General features: G+C 44.4%; 1 protein-coding gene across 3 annotated transcripts in view; it reads right to left on the reverse strand.

Moving 5' to 3' along the window:
• The window catches only part of LOC147603817 (DNA-binding enhancer protein-like protein), a 39629-nt gene extending 17542 nt beyond the window's left edge, over window positions 1–22087 (reverse strand). Inside the window, exons 1-2 of one of the 3 annotated variants that reach the window (XM_086796166.1) lie at window positions 21966–22087; window positions 12782–12922 (exon numbers count right to left, since the gene is read on the reverse strand). In XM_086796166.1, coding sequence (XP_086652292.1) covers window positions 12782–12913 — 132 coding nt within the window. In that variant the 5' untranslated portion in view covers window positions 12914–12922; window positions 21966–22087. Of the gene's footprint in view, window positions 1–12781; window positions 12923–13559; window positions 13699–20470; window positions 20585–21965 lie in introns of those variants that run through there. The other 2 variants (XM_086796165.1, XM_086796167.1) reach the window with 2 other exon arrangements.
• Window positions 22088–22717: the final 630 nt, after the last annotated feature.

Consider the following 22717-nt stretch of genomic DNA (forward strand, 5'->3'; position numbering starts at 1 on the left):
CGCTTTGCATATAATTTCCTTATGCTAAAGCATCTTTTTGAAGTGAAGAATCATTTGAGGCAGCTTGTAGTTTGTGAGGAGTGGGATGCATGGCGAGAGCGTACCTCAGTGGCAGGTATTCGATGCAAGTCCATAGTTCTTGATGACACTTTTTGGGACACTGTTGAGGTATTGTTGCAGGTTGTGCGGCCAATCATTCTTATGTTGAGGCTTCTTGATGGAGATGAGCCTTGCATTGGCAAGGTGTATGAGGGGATGGACAGGATGATTGAGAGAATCCTATCTCTACAGGCTTTGGATGGGGGTAGGAGACAGGAGCTATCTCGTCTTGCGACAGGCAGGTGGACAGAGTATCACTCTGCATTAGAGGCTGCTGCATTTGTGGTGGATCCAGAATTTCAAGGCAAAGGACAAGAGACAAATGCAGAGGTTGTGCAGGGTTGGGAGGATATCTTGAGGAAGCTTGTACCCAGTGCAGATGATAGGAGGAGGGTTCGTGAAGACCTTTCCTTCTATCGACAAAAGAGAGGCCTCTTCGCTTTGCAGGATGCACAGAATGATAGGTTCAAGATATCCAGTGCACGGTGGTGGGAGGATTATGGGACAGATACACGATTGGCCATTCGAGTGCTTAGCCAGGGTGCTAGCTCCTCGCCAATGGAGCAGTTTTGGGAACATTGCAAGCAAGAAGAGGAACAGGCTTGGTGTCCAGAAGGCAAATGACCTTGTATTTGTTAATGCAAACTTGCGTTTGCTTAACAAGTTCAGGGCTGAGTGTACTCCAGAGCCATTTATTGGATTTTGCCTTGATCTTGATGACAATGATGGTGAGGATCAGCCAGAGGGAGAGGATGATGTGGAGCAGCATGAGGATGAGCAGATTGAGGGACAGCCTGGACAGGAGGATGAGATCCCACTTGCTGATGACTAGTCTTTGACTCACCAGTTACCTTGGCCCTTGAGGCTAGTTTTGTACTTGTCATGTGATGTACTTTCTTTTTCAATTTCTATATATCCACATGCGATGTACTTTCTTTTCAGTTTCTATTTGGAGTCTGGACTCTTCAAATTTTTAATGTTTAAGACTTTAAAGTTTAATCTTGGATATTTTAAATGTTTTGTCATTTTATGTCATATGCTGACATGTCATATGACGTGGCGTTCCGCGACGTTCCCGATCCGCTCCCGTTCCCGTTCCCGCTCCTGTTCCAGCATCCGACGTTCCCGGAACGTTCCCGTTCCGTGGTAACTATGATGCCATGATACTTGAAGATGTTCGCCATGAACAACTTCACCATGTGATCAACTTTGATCTTCTTACGCACGTGAATGAAATGAGCCTGCTTACTGAACCTGCATATGATAGTCCAAATGCCATCATTCCCCGTTTGTGTCCTCGGAAGATCAAATATAAAATCCATGGCAATGCTCTCCCATGGTCTATCTGGAATAGGTAAAGGCTGAAGTAACCCTGGTGTCTTCTGACGGTCATACTTCACCTTCTGACATACGATGTATTGCCTAACAGAAGCATCAACATCTCTTCTCATGGTCAGCCAATAAAAGAAAGCCTCAACTGCCTTTACCGTAGCATCAATGCCTCTATGACCTACATACGGTGGAGCATGACTTTCAATCATAACCTTGAGCCGTAACTGCCTGGTAACACACAGTCTACCATGCATCAACAAAAAGCCATCCTTGAGAGTATAATGATCATGCCGCTGACCCTCAGACATCTGATCATAGACCCTGCCAAAATCCTCATCCTGGGCATACTGCTCTTTCATCTCATCAAGCTCATGATGATAAACAAGTGAAACTGCTGAGACATGTGGCTTGCATGACAAAGCATCTGCCACAACATTCTTTTTGCCTTCCACATGTACAATATGAAAGTGGAACATAGACAAAAAGTTGGCCCATCTCATATGCTTCTCAGAAAGTTTAGTTTGCGTGAGGAAATAACGCAAGGTCTGATGATCTGTCTGCACAGTGAAATCAGCCCCAAGCAAATAGTGTTTCCATGTAGAAAGAGCATGAATTATAGCCAACATCTCTTTCTCATAAGCTTGTAAATGCTTCTCGGCATTCTGTAATATACAACTCTCATAGGCTATCACATGTCCTTCCTGCATGAGAACTTTCCCAATGATGTTCGCACATGCATCACACTGGACAACAAAAGCTTTTCGGAGATCCGGTAATATCAATACGGGATCCAAAGTAAGCTTTTCTTTAAGCTTTTTAAAGGCTGCAATTTCTCGATCAGCCCATCGAAACGGAGTTCCCTTCTTTGTTAAAGCATGAAGGGACGAAGCAATCTCAGCAAAATACCGTATGTACTGCCTGTAATAGGAACACAATCCTAAAAAGCTGCGTACATCATGCACGGTCCTCAAATCTGGCCAATTCAGAATTGCTTCCACTTTCGAAGGATCCATACGGACTCCATCTTTAGACACGATATGCTTCAAGAAGTGTCTCTCTTCTAAGAAGAACTCACTCTTCTTGCCATTTATGACCAACCTATGCTTGTTTAGCGCCCTGTAATATTCACACATCTACAAGAACCATCTTTCTTTTGCACTAAGAGCACAGGTGAGCAAAAGGGTGACGAGCTAGGCTAAATCAACCCCTTTTTCAACAACTCCTCTACCTGGCTCATAATTTCCTCTTGTTGGGCTGCACTAACACGGTACGGCGGTCTATTGGTGGGATACTCCCCAGAATAAGATGAATAGCATGATCTTCTAGCCTTTCCGGAGGAAGTTCTCCTGGCAATGACTCGGAAAAGAAATCTTGGTACTCACGTAGGAAATCAGTCCTATCTTTATCTAACATAGACAAATTAGATTTAGACTCCTCATCTTTTGCATCCTTTACAAAAACCAAGTATGTGGAAAGATGCTTTTTCATTACGGATGAAATGGCCGAAGCCGATACAATAGGAATAGATTCCCCTTTAACCTTTACATCCAAAATATGCTCTTTCCCTCTATGAGTCAAAGTAATCTTCATGTTGTACGTATTCACCACCGCATGTACTCTATGACATCATGGCATACCCAACCAAACATCACACCCATCAAGTGGCATGATAAAGAACTCCTCATTGTCCACATAACCCTGCACATGAAGCCTTAGCTTCCCAATAATAGGGGTAACGGGTTTTGCATACCCAAGACAAGCCATATTAGCCTTATATAAAGGCCCCATCTCCTCTGCACAGATCCCCAATCTGCCAGCCCAAATCTAGTGAGATAAAGTTGGCTCTAGCACCTGTGTCAAAGAAAATCAAAGCATTCTAATCTCTAACTTTGCCCCATGCCCTGCACAACTCAGTCTCCTCACCACCTAGCTGTTCCCTAACAAGATCAAGAACCCTGTAGAAGGCTTTGCTTTCTTAGACTTGAGTGTCAGAGTCCTTTTGGGACTTACGCTTGGAACAATTGAAAGACATATGTCTCTCTTCGGTACAGAAAAAGCATTTCTTAGCATCCATCAAAGCCTGTCTCTCCTCAGGAGTTCTCATGGGCATTGGTAACTTCTTATACCGCTTCTCTGCAGGCACTGTTGCATCACGCGAAGCATGACCTGACTTTTCAGTTTTCTTGCTTGTGCTTTTGCTGCCCTTAAATCCAAATGAAACTCCAGTGAGTAACGCATTTGCCGTCATGGCATTCTCTATCATTTGCTGCGACATATTTGTTACTCGAGTCTTTATGCAATAGTCACGCACTTCCTTGGACAACCCACAACAATACTTCTCAACCTGCTCAGACAATGGCACTACTAGGAGTAAAGCTTCCCAAAACTTCTTGTTGTAATCCTCAAGACTCTCACATTTCGATGCATCCAACTTATGCCATGCTGTCATTACATCCACGGTTCCACCTCAAATGTAGATGTGAGCCACACGGAAGAGAACACCTGTTTAAATTGTTAGATGGTGCTATGCCCTGCAACAGAAGAGTGGACCACCACTGCAATGCATTGCCCTTGAGAAAAGTCGCAGCTTTTCTCACTTACGAGGATTCCGTGTAATTTCCACCAGAAAAAAGCAACATCAAACTGCTCTAAAAAGGTAAGTGCCTTGAGCTTGTCTTTGGCCCCACTGAATGTGTCAAATTTTACTGCAGGTTCCCCTTCCTTATAATCCTTCGCCTTACCCATAGGCGTTAGATTATCGTAAGGAAGTGGCCTCACAAGATTACTACCCCCTGCATTCATGCCCATCATAGGGTCAACATTGCCAGTTTCCACACCATGCAATCGTGCTGATCCTCCCATGTTTCCAAACATACCACTATGCATACCGGGCTGCATGCCCCCATACATGTTTCCTTGCATTTCGGGCTGCATGTCCCCATACATATTCCCTTGCATTCCAGACTGCATACCACCATACATATTGCCTTGCATACCAAGCTGAAAATTAGCTCCAAAATTCCCTTGCATTCCCATGCCTCCCTGAGGGTAACCCCCAGTCATAGATTGGAACACGGAACCACCACCAAAATAGCCTGGATGCATAGATTGTTGCGGAATAGGTGGCTGTCCGAAAAAGGAACTCTGTGGGTTTGCACCATTAGTGTTTTGCATGTTAGGAAACTGTCCAAAAGCAGGATCCTGTGGGAAGGCACCACTATTGCCCTTAGGTAGGTTCCTAGAACACACTTTCTTCTTCTTCTTAGGCTTAGAAGGGGCTCTCATAAATTCAGCAAACTTCTCACTTTGCGTGAGCTGCATAAACACATCCACTGCCCCTGCCAAACGAGCTTTAAACTAGGCATCATCTTCCTCTTTACTTGGCATGTCTTCTGGTTGCGTTACATCCTCATATCGTGCATCTTCTGCAGCCTGTTCTCCTGCAAGTACATCCTCAAATTCAGTCCTCTCAGGAGTGGTCTCCTGCTCTTCCTCATCATCATAAACATAGTCATCTTCAGAGTCTGACATCTTGCTGAAATTTTCAGCAATGGCTTTCCTCGAAACAACCACGAGCTCACCCCCTTAAGAAAGTTGATGATGGTCCCGACAACAGAACCTTGAAACTGGCCTCTGGTAGAAACCAAACTGCGGTAGACTAGCAGTCACCCAATCCAATTGTATTCCAGCCAATAAAAACAAATAAATAGGAGCTAGAGTGCTCCAAACCGGCCTCTGGTAGATACCAAAGTGCGGCAGACTAGCAGCATAGTTGTCACTGTCAGAATACGCAGCGGAGATGATGACCAGATCTGGGAACACGAGCAAAACGCACTGCAGAAAATCACAACACAAGAGAGGGAGAGATAGAGGCGTGTAACTCTGCTCTATATACACAAGAAGATCCCGAGTATGATACAAAATGGAATGGGGGGCTGGGGGCCATTTTATATGGCCCCATATACCCAATCGGCCTGTGCTAAAGGCAGCGGACTGGTCCTGAAACTCCATGACCAGCATATGCAGCCAGTCGGCCAGCTGTGAACAGTCGGCCATCACCTAAATGGAGTCGTGGACCAGTGCCATCAGTCAGCCAGCTACTACTGGGTCCTCCTGCCATCTCAGGGCTGCCTCCCAAGCCACAGAATAATGGGAAAAAATAAGGGAAAAATACAGAGAGTGGGAAAAAATGGGAAAACACCTCATAAGGGCGGGCACACCAACAACAAAGGCCCTGGTGTATAAAAATAGACAGGAGATGACTTCTAACACCCCCTCTCAGCTCCTGGCTATGAAACCAACCACAGGGAGCTGGGGTGCCGCCTGAGCAAATCCTGAGATAGCGACTTCGTGAAGAGGTCCACCGTACTGTCCTCCGTCGAACAGAACTCTTGTCATCAGCAACGATCTGTTCACGAACAAAGTGCCCCTGGATGACCATGGGTTCCTCCAGTGGAAGCCCAAACCTGCAATGCAACCTCTTCACCACCTCACAAGCAGCATCACAAACAGCCCGGTACTCTGCCTCTCGTACTGCTCCAAAAAACTGCTCCTGGGCCTGAAGTAGATCTCCTCGTGTCCAGATCTCCTCCCCAAACTGAGTCACTCCAACCGTGGAGTCGGACTCCATCCAACAATCCCCCTCCTGTGTACAAGAGTCCATGATCCTTCGCATGCCGCAGAAACCACAGGAAACACAATCCTGCCTCCCAAAGAGTCATCCGCAACCATGAGCTCAACGGCCTCATCAGGAAGCTCCTGTCCAATCTGGTGTCCATCAACCAGATCAAGGAACCATTCTGCTTCCGAGTCAGAGAGGCATCACACTGCTCACAAGGATCAACACCTGTTACGGTGCAAGAACAAGTCCTGGAAACCTGTTGAAGACCACGCAAGGCCTTCTGAAACCTGTCAACCACCCCCTCTGAATCCGGAACCACAAAGCTTGGAGTATGCACCTCCTTCTGCAAGTAATCAACTGCCACCTGCCTGGCTTTCCGAAAGGTCCCTATGGAAAGAACATCCTCATCTACTAGAGGTTCTTTGTCCCGAATACGACGAGACATCAGAGCATAAGTGACCTGTTCAGTTTCCTCTCATTGACGAACACAAGAACCACCAACATCAGTACTGGAGAGTTCCTGCCAACTGCTGCCATCTAACTGGCAAGCTATCCACCATCTGGTCCTGGAAAGCCTGCACCTGCAGCATATCCACACTCAAGTGGCCAATACCAGAGTGCCACTCATCACAAACCTGAGGACCTGGGGGAGAGAGTGCTGAAAGCTTGTAAACTCTATTCTCCACTCCACCTTCCCAAACTACGTGGCCTGTTGCTTTGTCCCGGAGAGCAACAAAATGCTCATCAAACTCCACCCGTACGCCAGTCTTGCAAACCTGATGCACTGACAACAGATGAAAACCAAGTGACGGAACATACAACCCCTGGGAGGAACGCTTCCCCCCTCTGCCATCGAGAACTATCTTCATCCTGCCCTCACGCTGTGAACTGGGATAGTGGATGTATCCCCAGTAAGAATGTGACCAGAAAGCTTGCAAAGATCCTGTCAACCAGAGCGGGAAGGAGTCATGTGCCTGGAAGCACCACTGTCTAGAACCACTCCCGAGTATCCGTTGCGGAGAGTCCTCCAATCTCCTCCCTGCCTGAAGAAAATGAAACAGCAGTGTCCACCACCTCCAGATGCACAAAAGCCGGAGTCTTCATGATTGCTGCTGAGGAATCTTCACCCTTCTCGGTCTTCTGCTTGGGACACTACCTCCAATAGTGGCCTTTCTTGCCGCTCTCTGCCTTTAGTTTCTCACGGTCAGTAACGGACTTCTTCTCAAAAGACTTCTCCGACGAAGCCTTCCCTTTGCCCGTGTTACTGCCTTTTGACCGTTGGCCAGTTAAGGCCTCCGAACCTCCACCCTGAGGAGGGTTCGTAAATCGTTCCTCCTGGTCCAGGACCATGAGCACAAGCTCCTCCCACGTGATGGTGCTGAGCCTGCCACTGGTAATCAAAGACGAGTAAAATGCTGAGTACTGAGAGGGCAAGTGCGACAGCAACGTTATGGCCATGTCCTCTGACGATATCTCCTTCCCTCCCAGCCTGAAGAACTTCCTGCTGAAGAGCCTGCACCTTGTTAATATGCTCCCGCATCGTCGACGACTTTGCAGGGTTCATAACCCGCATCTGCACTTCCAAGGAGATCCTCCTCTTCATGGGCGATACCCTGTTGTAAAGAGAGGCCAAATGCTGCCATATACCTCTGGCCAGCGTCATATGCTTTACATGACTGATTACCTGCGGTGTGCAGTTGAGAAAGATAAACGAACGGACCCTGGCGTTAACACAATCCCACATCTGTGTCTGAGCCTCCCGGTCCTTTCGGATCGACGGTAACTCCCCTTCCTCTACTTCTGGCCGTGGAATCCCAACGACGACGAAATCGGCGAGGTCGTAAGACTCCAGAACAGATTCCATCATAACCTTCCATATGCCGTAGTTGCTCCCGTCCAACTGACGGTCCACCGGGAACGTGGGGAGTGTCGGGATCTTCACATGCCTCTCGGCCATCTCAAACAGATCTGCCATTGCGGGGATGTACTCTGAAAAGGGTGGGTGGGTGGGAACAAAGAAGAACTAACACTTGCAAGTGGCTGTCCAGCAAATCAGCCCGCCGTCCTCTTGCTTCTCCTCTTCCCGAACAGTCCCGTACGGTCCACCAATCAGCAACACAGCAGTCCCCCTCTTGCTCACACAAATCCCAAGAACTATCTAGAGCCTAGGCTCTGATACCATGTCAGAATACGCAGCGGAGATGATGACCAGATCTGGGAACACAAGAGCAAAACGCAGTGCAGAAAATCACAGCACAAGAGAGACAGAGATAGAGGCGTGTAACTCTGCTCTATATACACAAGAAGATCCCGAGTATGATACAAAATGGAATGGGGGGCTGGGGGCCATTTTATATGGCCCCATATACCCAGTCGGCCTGTGCTAAAGGCAGCCGACTGGTCTTGAAACTCCACGACCAGCATATGCAGCCAGTCGGCCAGCTGTGAGCAGTCGGCCATCACCTAAATGGAGTCGTGGACCAGTGCCATCAGTCGGCCAGCTACTGGGTCCTCCTGCCATCTCAGGGCTGCCTCCCAAGCCACAAAATAATGGAAAAAAATAGGGGGAAAATACGGAGAGTGGGGAAAAATGGGAAAACACCTCATAAGGGCGGGCACACCCACAACAAAGGCCCTGATGTATAAAAATAGACAGGAGATGACTTCTAACAGTCACGTTACGAAAATACGATACGATACCGTACGGGAATTTTTGGTACGATATGAACAGATACCGTACGATAAAGTACGGTTTTTATTTTTTACACTTACAACCTATGGAGCTTCAAGCTTGAATGTGAGGGAAGGTTGGGAGGGAAGGAGAGGAGTCTACAGTGCTTGAGGAACCAGAACATGGATATGTGTCTCTCAATTGGATTTCCCGATTGTCTCAAAAAAAGAACCTGGATGGGTAATGCAATACCAAAGGTCTCCCAGTGTAGCGTTTATGACTAAGAGACCATCCTTGCACAAATACGAGCAGTGCATCTGGGGTGATATGTTTAGGGACTCCTCTCTAGATCAAAATGGCCATGTCCAAATCTTTTCCCTCGTACATAACTTGAGAATCTAACTGTCTAGCCTCCCTATACCAAGGATCTCCAAGTGATGTAGCAAGATTCTCTCATCCTACCAATCAAGTGTACACTACCAGTCTACCTCGCCAGATTTTTTAGGTCTCTCAACAACCCCATATGAAATACTGAGTGGACACGAAAGTTGCGAAGTATTGCGAGCATTTGGGATCTTCGTGAAGCAAGGTTTCTATATTTTTTTAAAGCATTTGGAAAGAAAAAATAAAAGGAAAAAAAAAATGGGGGGGACTTGTACCATACGATATCGTACCATACGAACCATACGATACGAACCCATTCGTACCGGTACAAGAAACAACTATGACTAGCAGTCACCCAATCCAATTGTAGTCCAGCCAATAAAAACAAATAAATAGGAGCTAGAGTGCTCCAACACATGAAAGAGAACGACACATGTTGGCCCCAAAGCTTGGCGCCCCTTTTGGTATTTCTTTATTCAATTTCAATGGAAAAGTTTAAATGATTACAACATGGCCATTCATGGCTCGTATGTCTGCAAGTCCAATCTGCCAATCCTCTGGACCTCTTAGCATAGAGGTTACACACAGCTTTGTGTCCCAAGAACACCACATTGTTATCTCCTCTATGCCCTCTTAGTACATTACTGCATGCGATTGCCACACAACCACTTTTGATGTATATGGATGTCTTACTGCACATGGGCAATTACATGGTCTACCAATGGTTCGCATTTTGTGGCCCAAGCTTATGTAGATGATTCTTTGTTATGCCCAAAAATTATCCAAATGATCTCAAGTGCATTATGAGAACTTTGAAATTATTTGGTAAAGCAACTGAACTTTATATCAACTTTTCTAAGTCTAAATTGCTTCCGTTGACTTCTTGTGAGACTAGCACGCACTGTTATAGTCAGGACTAATTATTTCACCAGACCACCTGGTTAGATATTTGGGATATTCACTGGCATGGCATATGTTTACGCAAGATGCCATTCACTAGATATTGAACAAATTGAAGGCCAAGCTAGCATATTGGAGGCTTTCTACATGGCCTTTACATGTGCGTCTCAAAATTGTTCAATCGATCATTATGGCCTATGTGCAATTTTACTTGCCGTTGTTGATTTGGCATGAAACTAGTTTTGCCTTGGAATTGTTGTGGAAGACCAAGCATCATACAAGAGCACTACGTCTTCTAGGACGATATTTGGTCAGCACACCTAAAATGCATGGTGAACTAAATATATTTGATTTGCAATATCATCTCTTGGCAAGAAAGGCCACCATGATTCCCACTTTTTTTCAACTTAGACAACCATGGGCCATAATGCTTGCAGACATGTGTGCTTCTATCAAGACTAGAGCTTATGGCAATTGGCACATTTCTCACTGGGAAGCAGCGCTTAGTAAGTTTGAAGGAAAAATTCTCACATGCCCTTATACATCTTCCCTTCTTCGTGATTGGAAATCAGCCTTGTCTTCTATTCAATGGCATGGTAGAGATGCACTGACTGGGAATTCTCTTCGATTGGAAAGCATTCATTGGTCTTCGGTGTTTCCTCAACCACTTGCACGATAGGAACCACAAAATGCTTGCTTTTTGGCCTCCATTGGAATTAACATTGTGGTGGATGTCGTAACAGATAAAGGATTTTTGTTGACTTTCCCATAAGCCTGTCTGAAATATAACTTGGGTATGTATCGTAGGCAAGTGTGGAAAACTATTACTACACTGTTGTGGCCTTTTGAACCCATCCCACCCTTGGATGATCAAGACAGACTTCATGATTGGCAACTTGTTGGTCATACCAATCCTCTTTGATTGGATGCGCTTTCGGCAAGTAATGTGTACAAATTGTTGCTACATTGCTGTGGCCTTTTGAACCCATCCCACCCCTGGATGATCAAGACAGACTTCATGATTGGCAACTTGTTGGTCATACCATTCCTCTTCGATTGGATGTGCTTTTGGCAAGTAATGTGTACAAATTGTTGCTTCGATCCAGCCTCATGCTAATACTTTATGGAGAATGCATAAGAATACTAAATGGTGGAAGCAAAGGCTTTAACTAATCTAGGGTTGTAAGCTGCCTCTCAAACAACGTCTATTCTTATGGAGATGCCTTGTGGGAATACTTCCAGTTTCCACTTTTCTAGCAAAACACATATCTCTAGTGTTGTGGATGTGGACAACGTGCAAAATCCGTTCCGCATCTTCTTTGGCATTGCACAGAGTCCAAGACTTTCTTGCAAGCACTTACAATCTCCGAGGACGTTTTCCATCCTTCAAAGGAGGAAAACTCTTCTGGATTTTTGGTGTTTTGCCATCTTGCATGGTTGGATTTGACACTTTCATGATTACGAACCATATTATGTTTCGACAGCCTTCTCTAGATGCTTATGCTTTCTTTCGTGCCAATCTTCGCCAGTCCCTACATGATTGTCGACAACTAGAGGGTATTGATATCCGACAGTTTGAGATTTTTTTCCATTGTTTCTAGCTTTCTCATTGGGTGACCTCTCTGTGACCTACATCCTCCCCATGTGCATTGCTCCTTGGTAATAGAACACTGGGTTTTTATTTTATTTTTTTAACGTGTGTGTGTGTGTTGGGGGAGGGAGGGGGGGGGGGGCACGTCCCTTGACAACCCTGCCGTTTCCCTTTGGAAATCATCAAGTTCAGGCCAATATTACCATCTCTTTTGTTCTTTCTTCTCACTAATCTCCTTTTCCCTATGTGTTTCTTCTCTCCCTCTTCCTCTCCCACCTCCCCTTTATTTTGCATGTCCCTTGCTGATGTAGCATATTCCCATTTCAATCCCCCTTAAAAATGTCATGTCCCTCTATGATTCCTTTCCTGTTTCCCATCACTATGGGACCACATATGATGCATGCCAACGAAAAGACAGTTTTTGTGCATGCATGATCAGCAGCATGTGCAGACAACAAACTGCTGCCCAAATCTCCTTGATTCATTCTTAGTCAGCAGATCACAATCTACTCGCAATTTGTCACACGTATGCTGTTGTCATGAGTGCTCTGTAAGGGACCAAAGATGAGCCAGCACTATTTTGGTACAATGCTTTTGTGCTCAACCATCGAGGGTGATTTGCCTTGCACGTCCCGCATTAGCCATGACACATGGTAAATTATGCATGTGACACACTACATTCCAAAGATGATCTGATATTTTTCTTGGGGAAGTTATGGCAGATAGTGGGACTGTCTTTGGCCAAGGCTTGAATTACACTTGTATAGTGTGTTGGCCTAAATGAACATTGAATCACACTTGTATAGTGTGTTGGCCTAAATGAACATTGATTCTTAAACTACCCAGAAAGAGCTAGTGCATTAGCAATTACTTGCACATTTCAATTGAAGGTAGGGTTGTCGATCTGTTTAAAGAAACGGGAGACTCAATATAAAAAGTACTGTCAATAGATCGGGATATGCAAAGGTAAACACTAACAAGTAAAAAATCGACGACTTATGCAGATGCATCTAAATTTCCTTCTTCTCCCTTTACACAAACATGCAAACACATGCGGCCCCCATGCCAATCTATAGCTCTGTGCACATAAAAAATCTTTCTTTCTATAAGATCATAATTGTTAGATTCTTGACTTTTTGTTTCTTGCGAAAATATGAATATTCATGAGGTTGTAAATGTGTACCTGTTGAACCCGGTTTGAATCTAGCTGTCGATCTTCAACATGATCAGTAAGAGAGTCTAGAGCTTTACTTTGCTGCTGCAAATCTTTAGAGTCCGCAGATCTGCTTCCAGCCTCTATGACTTCATCTGCCATGACTACGATCTAACATGATAGAAACAGAAATACACAAAATTTAGTTATTATGATTGTGAAATTCTGTCAAAATCTTTTTTCGCTTCAACTTTCTTTTTTTCCAATTTACTTTCAAAAGTCAAATGCAAGAAATATATATCAATGGAAATTACAAGTTATTATCCAAGAAAAACAAGAGCTTCCAGCCATCAATTCCATCTACCCATTAGTTAGTCTATGTGTGTGCGTGCATGTGCCATAATTCCCATGGTGTCTCGTAAACAAATCTGAACGTATTTAAATCCAAGCAATGTCCATGTCCAAAAACAAATTTATTCTCATACAGTCAATCATGCATTTACATTGATAGGCCGAACCACATAAAGAGATCTTACACAATTCATCGACACAAATCTCCCTTCTCACATGCATTGTTTACTCTTGCCCCCACTAAAGAAGAAGCATTTTCCCTCATTTACATTGCACTTGCAAGGGTCCATGCAAATGTTAGCAACCATGTCATTGCCAATGAACTGCTACTACAAAGTCTGTAAGGCTGGCCAACCTACTTCATGGGGTGCTACTTCCTTTATAAAAGCAGCGTTTGTGCTCATACACAGCCATCTCAGATTTATGCAGGCACGAGCACAAGCATTCGAGCAACTACCTCAATCCCACACTGCAGTGGAGATCAGCCGGTTCTCCGTTCTCTCTAGAGAAAGGCATCAAGCTTCTAAAGCTCTAAAGACAGCCCGCCCTACGCAAAACCAGTTGAAGTGAGCAAGCTTATGCTGTCAGGAGAGCTGTCTGCGAGACTGAGAGAGAGAGAGAGAGATGAAATCTGTATTAACGTCTTCGAAAGGCCAAAATGACCTATGAGACCAAAAGTTACAATAATCTGGTGATGAAGTACAAATGTCAGTGGTGTGTAATAGAAAAAAAGTGAGAAAAGATCTAAAGATCTATACATCTAGAGATGTAGAGAGAGTGATTGCATGAATCAATGATTACTCCATTGATTGATATGATAACCTTCACCAAGTACATTGCTTTTACAGGCATGTAGCCTTATCTTTTAACCCATAGAAATCTCACACACACTAGACAAGTGACACATGGCACACTTATCCTATCCACACCTAAGGATGGATTCACACACATACACATCTCGCCTCTTTTGGGGTGTGGCATGATCTTAGCAATCCAGTGGTTTCGTCAATATGAGCCTATTCTCGATTGGGAGGCATGATACTTTTACTATCAGTAAAGGTTTTCCTGAGCCCGTCATGATTCACGGGGATAGAAGCATTATTGGCATTCCATTGATTTCGCACCTCCAGGCCCGACGAGCTATCCGCAAGGGAGCGGAAGGGGCACTACTTTATGTTCGTGCTCAGACAACCTCTACCTCATCGGGTAGCAACTATCTCATCTTCAATCCCACGGTTGGCAAACCTCCTGTCTAGACATTAGGACATTATGCTTAGGGACGATCTTCCGCCCAATCTCCCTCCATCACGTCCTGAGGACCATCATATCGACTTGGTTCCTGGATCAGAACCTCCTAGCAAGTTCCCCTAACATCTTTCCAAGACTTTAGAGGGCGAGCTAGAAAGACAGTTATCTAAGCTCTTCCGAGCCGGATTCGTTCGGCCTTCTTCCTCACCATTTGTTGCACCCATCCTATTTGTCCAAAAGAAGGACAAGTCTGCACGCCTTTGTGTAGACTACAGGGCATTGAATAAAGTCATCATTAAGAATAAGTTTCCTATGCCAAGGATTGAGTACATTTTGGAGCGTTTAGACGGTGCAAAATTTTTCACTAAGATCGACCTCAAGAGTGGTTACCATTTTCGAAGCTGACATTCCAAAAACAGCTTTCCAGATAGAGCGTGGTCACTACGAGTTCGTAGTCATGCCTTTTGGGCTTACCAATGCACCCGCAACCTTCAATAAAATGATGTCTAGGATTTTCACAATCCTCATTGGTAAGTGTGTCTTCATCTTTCTTGATGACATACTTGTATTCCCAGCCACTGCGGAGCAACATGAGAAAGATGTGGAGAAAGTCTTGTGACTTTTGCGAGATAATGGGCTCTACATAAACGCCAAAAAGTCTATCTTCGACGTTAAAGCGGTTTAATACTTGGGCTATATCATCGGTTCCAATGGGATTCGATTGGACCCCTCAAAGGTTCAAGAGATCTTGGATTGGAACGTCCCTCAGACCGCCCAAGAGATCCGTTCTTTCGTAGGTCTTTGTCAAGCCTACAGCACCCATGTTCACCAGTTTTCCAACCTGGCAGCACCTCTCACCGACTTGCTCAAGGGGGTGAAGACTAGTAAATAAAAAGTCTCAGTCACAAGCAAGGCACTTGATGCATTTCGTGCACTCCAGAAAGCTGCCTCAGAAGCGCCTATTTTGAAGTTAGCATCTTGGAATGAACCTTTTGAGGTCATTACCGATGCAAGCAATGTAGCCATAGGTGTTCTCCAGTAGGACAATAGACCCGTAGCCTACTACGGTAGAAATTGGATGTCACCGAAAAGAATTATTCCGTTTATGACGACAAAGAGCTTTTGGGTGTGATCACAGCGCTCAAGCATTGGAAGCCTTTCCTTTATGGACAAAGTCTTCACAGTCAAAACAAACCACCAAGCACTTAAGTGGCTTCAAACCATGGCAAGTGCCCAGTGGAGTGATCAGCAAGCCAGGTGGAGTCAACTCTTCCAACAATTTGGAGAAATGATCGAGTACATCCCTGGTAACCATAACCCAGTTGCAAATGCTCTTAGTCGAAAGGCCAACATCCAGGCAATGCAGGAGTCTACCATTCTCGAAATCACAGGAAAGTACTTAGATAGCATGAAAGACCAGTATGTCGACTCCCCTGAGTTTGGTACTCAGTACAATTTGGCCCTCACTTCCGAGCCTGGCCATTATTCAGTGCAGAACGGTTGGTTATTCTTCATGAACCGCCTCTGTGTCATTCGGAAAAAGCGATCAGCTCTTCTCCATGATGCCCGTGACTCCTTAGTTGGAGGACATAGAGATATCAATAGTACCCTCGAGAAATTAGAACGGTCCTTTTATTGGCCAAAAAAGAGGCGTGATGTATACTCACATGTTCAAGCCTGTAAGATTTGTCAAAAAGTTAAGGTTCAACATAAAAAGAAGACTGGGTTACTTCAACCTTTTCCTATCCTCGACGGACCTTTCATCGACATATTTATGGACTTTGTAGGGCCTCTACCAACATCCACCGAATCACGTAACACTCAGTGTTTTACCATTGTGGATCGCTTCAGTAAATTCTACATGCTCATCCTTTGCAAGGATACGGCTACAGCTGAGAACGTAGCCCGTCTTTTTCTCAAACATTGGTACCCCATTTGTGGTTTGCCTAGCACCATTACATCAGACAAGGATTCCAAGTTCACCTCACATTTTTGGAGGGCATTATTCGAAAACTTTGAAACCAAGTTACAGTTGTCTAGTGCATTCCATCCACAGACAAATGGCCAGACAGAAATCTATAACCAGTTGGTCTTTGATGTTCTCAAGTCATATTGTCATGACCAACAGTCCAAATGGGAACATTATCTTCCATTCATCCAAGCCATCTTGAACGATACTCATTCATCCAGTGTCAGACGGACTTCATATGAAGCAACCTTTGGTCGCCGTTTCTCCTCTTTTGACGAGATTGGTGTCTCCATCTCTTGAGGCTAACAAAACGACGAAAGCATTTTTCGAAATCATTGAATCAGTTAAAGACCGCTTGACCAAAGCACAGGAAGCTTATAGCAGACAGGCAAATAAGACCGCTTGACCGCTTGACCAAAGCACAAGAAGCTCATAGCAGACAGGCAAATAAGTCTAGACGAGATGTCCACTTTAAGGAAGGAGATTGGGTCTATCTGCACATCATGAAACAGAGATTGAAACAAGTGAGCAAACGTTGTCCCAAGCTTTCTTTCCGTAGTTTTGGACCTTTTCCAATAGTTAAAAAGATAAGTGATGTCTCCATGAAGTTGAAGTTACCTGACAGTTGGACGATGCATGATGTTTTCCATGTTTCTTAGCTTAAACCATATATTGAACCAAAAGTGTTTGATGTTTCAGATGAACAGCAGCCAGACGTGGTAGACGAAGCAGAAGTCATCGAGCTTGAGCAGATCCTTCATCATCATTGGAAGCATGGTCCCAGTCGAAGAATACGTCAGTTCTACACGAAGTTCCGAGATTGAGGTACCCACGAAGCCGTTTGGCTAGACGAGGAATTCTTTCAAGAGTACCCCCAGTTGTTGGCAGACTACTTGGAAACCATGAACTTGCCGCCAAGCTAAGTAGGAGGGAATGTCACATGCACTTTGCACTGTAGTGCATGGTGACAAGATGGCTCATCATCATCAGTGCAACATTGTACAGTATTAGCATCCTATAGGATAATAATTGTCGTACGCCATGACCCCATTGTAATCCTCAGTCCAGGATGAGTCAAGCATGAGCTGCGTAGGTCATTCCTCAGCCATAGCGAGTCAGTCAATCAATCAAGTCCCTTAACCTACTTGAAGAGATTCATTCATGCATGTAGAGTTAGTAGAAACCTTAGGGTTTGCATTAGAAAGCACTCTGCATATTGCATGTCATTCATCCATTGCATATAGATCACTACAAAAGAATTCAAATAACATCTAGTATTTTTACGATATTTATTAATATTTATCTGGCATTTTTTCCATAATTTTCAGCATTTAATACCATTTATTTATCATGAACAAGTCGTGTAGCATAAATAGCTACGGTCGGCCAGCTTCACAGCCAACCAACCAGCACTTAGGAGCATATAAATAGGTTTGCTTTTGCACCATTCATCATTCATATCATTATTCAGCCAACAAGCCATCAACGCTTGGAGCCTTCAGCCCAAGGAGCATAAGCGATTGGAGCATTCAACATATCAGCCCTCAGCATTTCATCCATCAGCACGTAGGAGCATCAACGCATGAGCATTCAGCCTTCATTCATCAAAACGCAGCATCTACAGCATTCAGCCCTTCAGGTCACCTTGCGTTTTCAGCATACATACAGTCTCAATCAGCCCCTACCTCAGCCTCATATTTGCAGCCTTCCCTCATTCCATTGGGAATAGCGCGTAGGCTCGAGATTGGTCATCATTGGTGCTTCTACAGCCGTGTATTCAACCCAACTCTTGATCCTCAGAGATCTTGCATTTGGCTTATCGTCAGTCCACAGTCAGTCTCTTCAAAGTAATAAAGCAAATACTATTCCGGTAACGGAATAGGGAGTCTTTAAGTGGGTAATTCGGGAACCCATACGGTGTGCAGTTTGAAGTCATAAAAGTGGATTGCTAAACTCGCGAAACTCAGGATACAAAAGGCGGTGTGAGAATTTGTGTGACAAGATCCTTAATTACGAATACTTCCGCTGCATGCTACAAAACCCTTCATCTACTCGGGTTGCATGCCGATGTACATCATCACCTCGGGATGCATGCCTCTCATATCAACTGCTGCATGCCCTCTCATAACATCTGCGCGATCAAAAGTCCCTTCATGGGATTGCCTGTGGGATTGCCATGTGAAAAACCCACTTGCCCTCATCATCGGAGACAACATTGCCACGGCTTTTCAAATATGCAATAGCCAACTCCCGAGGTTTCTCAACCCCCATCTATTGAACAACAGCATCAAAAGTAACTATATCTACTTTAGCCTGATACTTCGACTCAATAACCCTTTGTACATCAAGGTCCCTCTGTAAAGCATGAAGCTCTTCAAGCACCTTCATCAAAGCATTTATGCCCTGTTGATCTTCAACCCTAGCAACTAGCTGTGAATTGTTTGCTACCAAAGCCCCAGCATGGTCTCTGTCTCTATCCTCTTCCCGCATGCGGCGAACACACGTGATAGAATCCTCCACAAATTGATCTGATTGACTGGCCATGATGTATTTACCAAGTTTTTCAAATAGAAAAAGGATTTCCGTGGCCTGAAACCGCTCCCTACCAACTTTCCAAAAATAATACTGAATAGACTACAAGGGTGCATCAGTGCCCCTGCACAGATAGGAGGGCCACGAAGTCTTTCTACACGCTCACTGCCGCTTAAACCAAGGGTAACTCCTTTTAGAGTACGACAGTAAGACGAGGGCTACCTCGGAATCCAACCTTCTTTCATGGATAATGACTCCTCACAGGCATACCCAACATCATGTAAGGCATAAGCTATGTAGAAAACCAAGCTCTGATACCAATGTAACGGAAGGGCAATTGTAACACGAAAATCTTAACTATCTTAAACCCTGATTAAACACAAACATGACAAAGAAAGAGAGATGAAAGACAATTCTACACAGTACACCACACTAGGGGCCAGAAGATGAGCTGACCCCCCGTCCTCCCTTTATTGTTAGATTACCAAAAAGGAGTTTGCTTCAGATACAACCTCATGGGTGCCCAGGGATTCTCCACTGACATGCACCTGAATCCTCCAGTACAAGATGAAAACACAAATAAAACATATGTTGAATCCGAGGCTCCAATACAGAACAGGGAAGCTCTACCGGCTTTAAGCACATGTAAGACAACTATGAACAGCCTCCCACAGCATTTCCACATTAGCCCAAGACAACCCTGTATGCTTGTTTCCAATGCTGCCAAGCCAAAAGAAGAAATCAACCAGCTCAAAAGGAGTTGTACCAATATTCGACCTGTCCCCAGATACCCTCAGATGGAGTCGGCCAACAGTTTTGCATGCTTGGAGAAGTCGGCCAACAGTTTTGCATGCCTAGAGAAGTCAGCCAGCAGGTATGAGACTGCAAAACAGGTCGACCAGCCCTCTGGCACAACTAGGCAAAGTCGACCAACCCTCTGGCACCACTAGGAGTTGACCAACAGATCCCCACACCTGGAAGCAATCAACCACTAGATAACGATGCCCAAACCCAAAGCATGTCACTAATCAAACACACCCTCTCTCTCATGTAATAGAGCTTTTTGCCAAAAATAGCAACTCGTGTGCTTTTCTAGACCAAAAGGGAGCGCCTACAAGCAAAAGGCCCATATGATGCCCAATGCCCGATACTTTGGCCAACATGTGTACTAAAATAATCCTACCCAATATGTACAGCTTATAACTTGTCCAGTCACTTATAAGTGAGTGTGTACCTGCATCAATAATAATTAGCATGTGAAAACATAAAGCTGTCAATTGAGTTTCAAGAGCACTTATCACTTGTAAAACACATGTAGACCACCTGTCAGACCAAAAACAAGTGTGCACACACGTCCACGGGGTGCCTAGGCATCCCCGGTCCCATGGACAACACATGCAGTAATCTCAGACATTGTCCAAGCAAACAAAACAAGTCATCCAAAAATAAAATTAAGGACACACACACACACATGAATGCAATTAAACTGGAAGAAACACCCATCTCCTCAGTTGTATCAATCAGGTAAAATGTTCAGGGATTCAAAATCCTTTCGGAACCTTCCTAAAACATAAATACAGAGTGAACACCAGGATAGCTAGTCTTGGGAGAAAACACACCATGTCAAGCTCCATATGTCATACATGTACTATCATGTCAGGCTCCATAAGCCACACATGTATTGTCATGTCAAGCCCCATATGCCACACATGCACAATAGAAAATAGAAGCAATGAGAGGTTTTGTGACACACACACACACATATATATATATGTGTACACACACACACACACACACATATATAGTTCTCTCTCTCTCTCTCTCTCTCTCTCTCTCTCTCTCTCTCTAGAAGATCAACCACATCATCCGTCTATATTTGATCGGACTTCATACAAACCGGACATAGCCAACCGAGCATTCCCCAAAGCTTCAACGTTACAAAGAGCATTTATTGAAAGTCATGGAGGATAGATTCATTGAGAGGCCCATTTATCTCCACAAGCACATGCCCCATGCCATGAGAATCATCATTCGATAGCTCAAGGTGCCGTCACATCACCTTCGGATTGTGACAGAGAGAGCAAAGGGCATCCCACATAATAGATGGGTGTGCAAGCTATGCAACATCAGGGAGATAAGAGTCAAAGGAGCATTGTATACTTAGATGCCCAATTTACTTTGAGAATGTGGATGCTACCACTCCCTCTACAACGAGGGATTTGGACCTTTGCCACAAGTGATGCATTACAGAGCCTAGGACTAAACCTACAAGAGCAGAGGCACCATAGAGACAGACTATTGAGGTAGCAACCCCAAAGACAAGACACCACACATACATCTATCACCAACTTCTTAGGCTTACCAAAGAGCCTCGGCCAACACACGCATATGAGCCCCGTTAGGGCAGATGAACCATGATAGAGCCAAGCATCAACATCTGCTGGTGAGCACCCCTAGGCCCATGGACCATGCACTTGTGAAGAGAGTGCACGGGTCCTCTAGAGAGCCAGACGTCGCCAGACCCGAGACCAAAACCTTCCACCCACTACCTCTGAATCCAGGACTTGCTTTAACAACGCAGAGAGGTACCGCCACAAGTAGTGGTTGCCTGTTATATTGTGCACATAGGGGCTATGTAGTACGTTGGCCCTGCATTTTCTTTCAGGGGCTAGTTTGTTCATTTTTCATGTTATCTTGACATCCACTTTACTAATGGATCACATCTTTTCGATCTCACAGGCCCTTAGGGTCTTTTGTACACGTTCATAATCTCTCTCTCCCTCTCTCTCTCTCTCTCTCTCTCACACACACACACACATATATGAGAAGGATGTACTTAAAGAAAACCCTCTCTCTCTCTCTCTCTCTCTCACACACACACACACACATATATGAGAAGGATGTACTTAAAGAAAACCCTCCAGTTTTTTAAACTAAACAGGGCAACAACAACATAAGCGAAGCTTATGCCTAGTGACACAGTATATGGCGCTCTCTCTCTCTCTCTCTCTCTCTCTCTCTCAACCGTAACTACGAGCGGCAACGAAGAGCTTCGGCTACCGTTTGAACAGAAAGAAAATCAAATCAACCAACAGACATCAATAGCATACATACTTGAGATATCTGAGGTCGAGCAGAAAAAAAAAATAAGCTACTCGTAATTTTTTTTTGCTATTTGAAAAACAAAAATTAACATATTTATAGTGATGAATCTTAATTGATGTCACTAATTACTGCTAGTGGCATGTTTTCGGGCAATTTCGTCTCTAAAAATAATCCTTGCAATATAAAAAAATACACCCCCTTCTTGGGGAACTCCCTAAAAATAATCCTTGCATTATAATAAAATACACCCCCTTCTTGGGGAACTCCCTAAAATAAACCTTCACAATATAAAAAAATACACTTTATACTTTTATTAGAAAAAGAGAGAGAATATTCCTATATCTTAGAGGGAACTCTCCACGTTGTAGCAAAAGTGCTTGCTGCATGAAGAGTTCCTGTGAGGTGTGAAGCTGGAGCACTGAAGAAGAAGATGCCCGCCTTGCCTTACTCAACGCCTTGACCCGCGGTGCATGTTTGTTTAAGCCCTACATGAGTGTGTGTGTGTGTGTGTGAGCCCTACCTGGGCGCAGGCTGAGAGAGAGAGAGAGAGAGAGAGAGAGAGATTTTCATAATGGAAAAATAAAAAGAAATGTTAATGGAAAGAGAGAGAGAGAGAGAGATCTTCATAATGGATAAAGAGATAGTAAGAGAGAGAGAGAGAGGTATTAACATCAGTAGAATGCAACACGAGAGAGAGATTTCATAATGGAAAAAGAAAAAGAAACATATGCAAATATTTATGAATTTTTACATGTGTATAT

This window comes from Cibotium barometz, chromosome 63 (assembly GCF_041138505.1).
Source record: "Cibotium barometz isolate CiBa-2024 chromosome 63, ASM4113850v1, whole genome shotgun sequence".
In the NCBI taxonomy this organism is placed as follows: domain Eukaryota; kingdom Viridiplantae; phylum Streptophyta; class Polypodiopsida; order Cyatheales; family Cibotiaceae; genus Cibotium; species Cibotium barometz.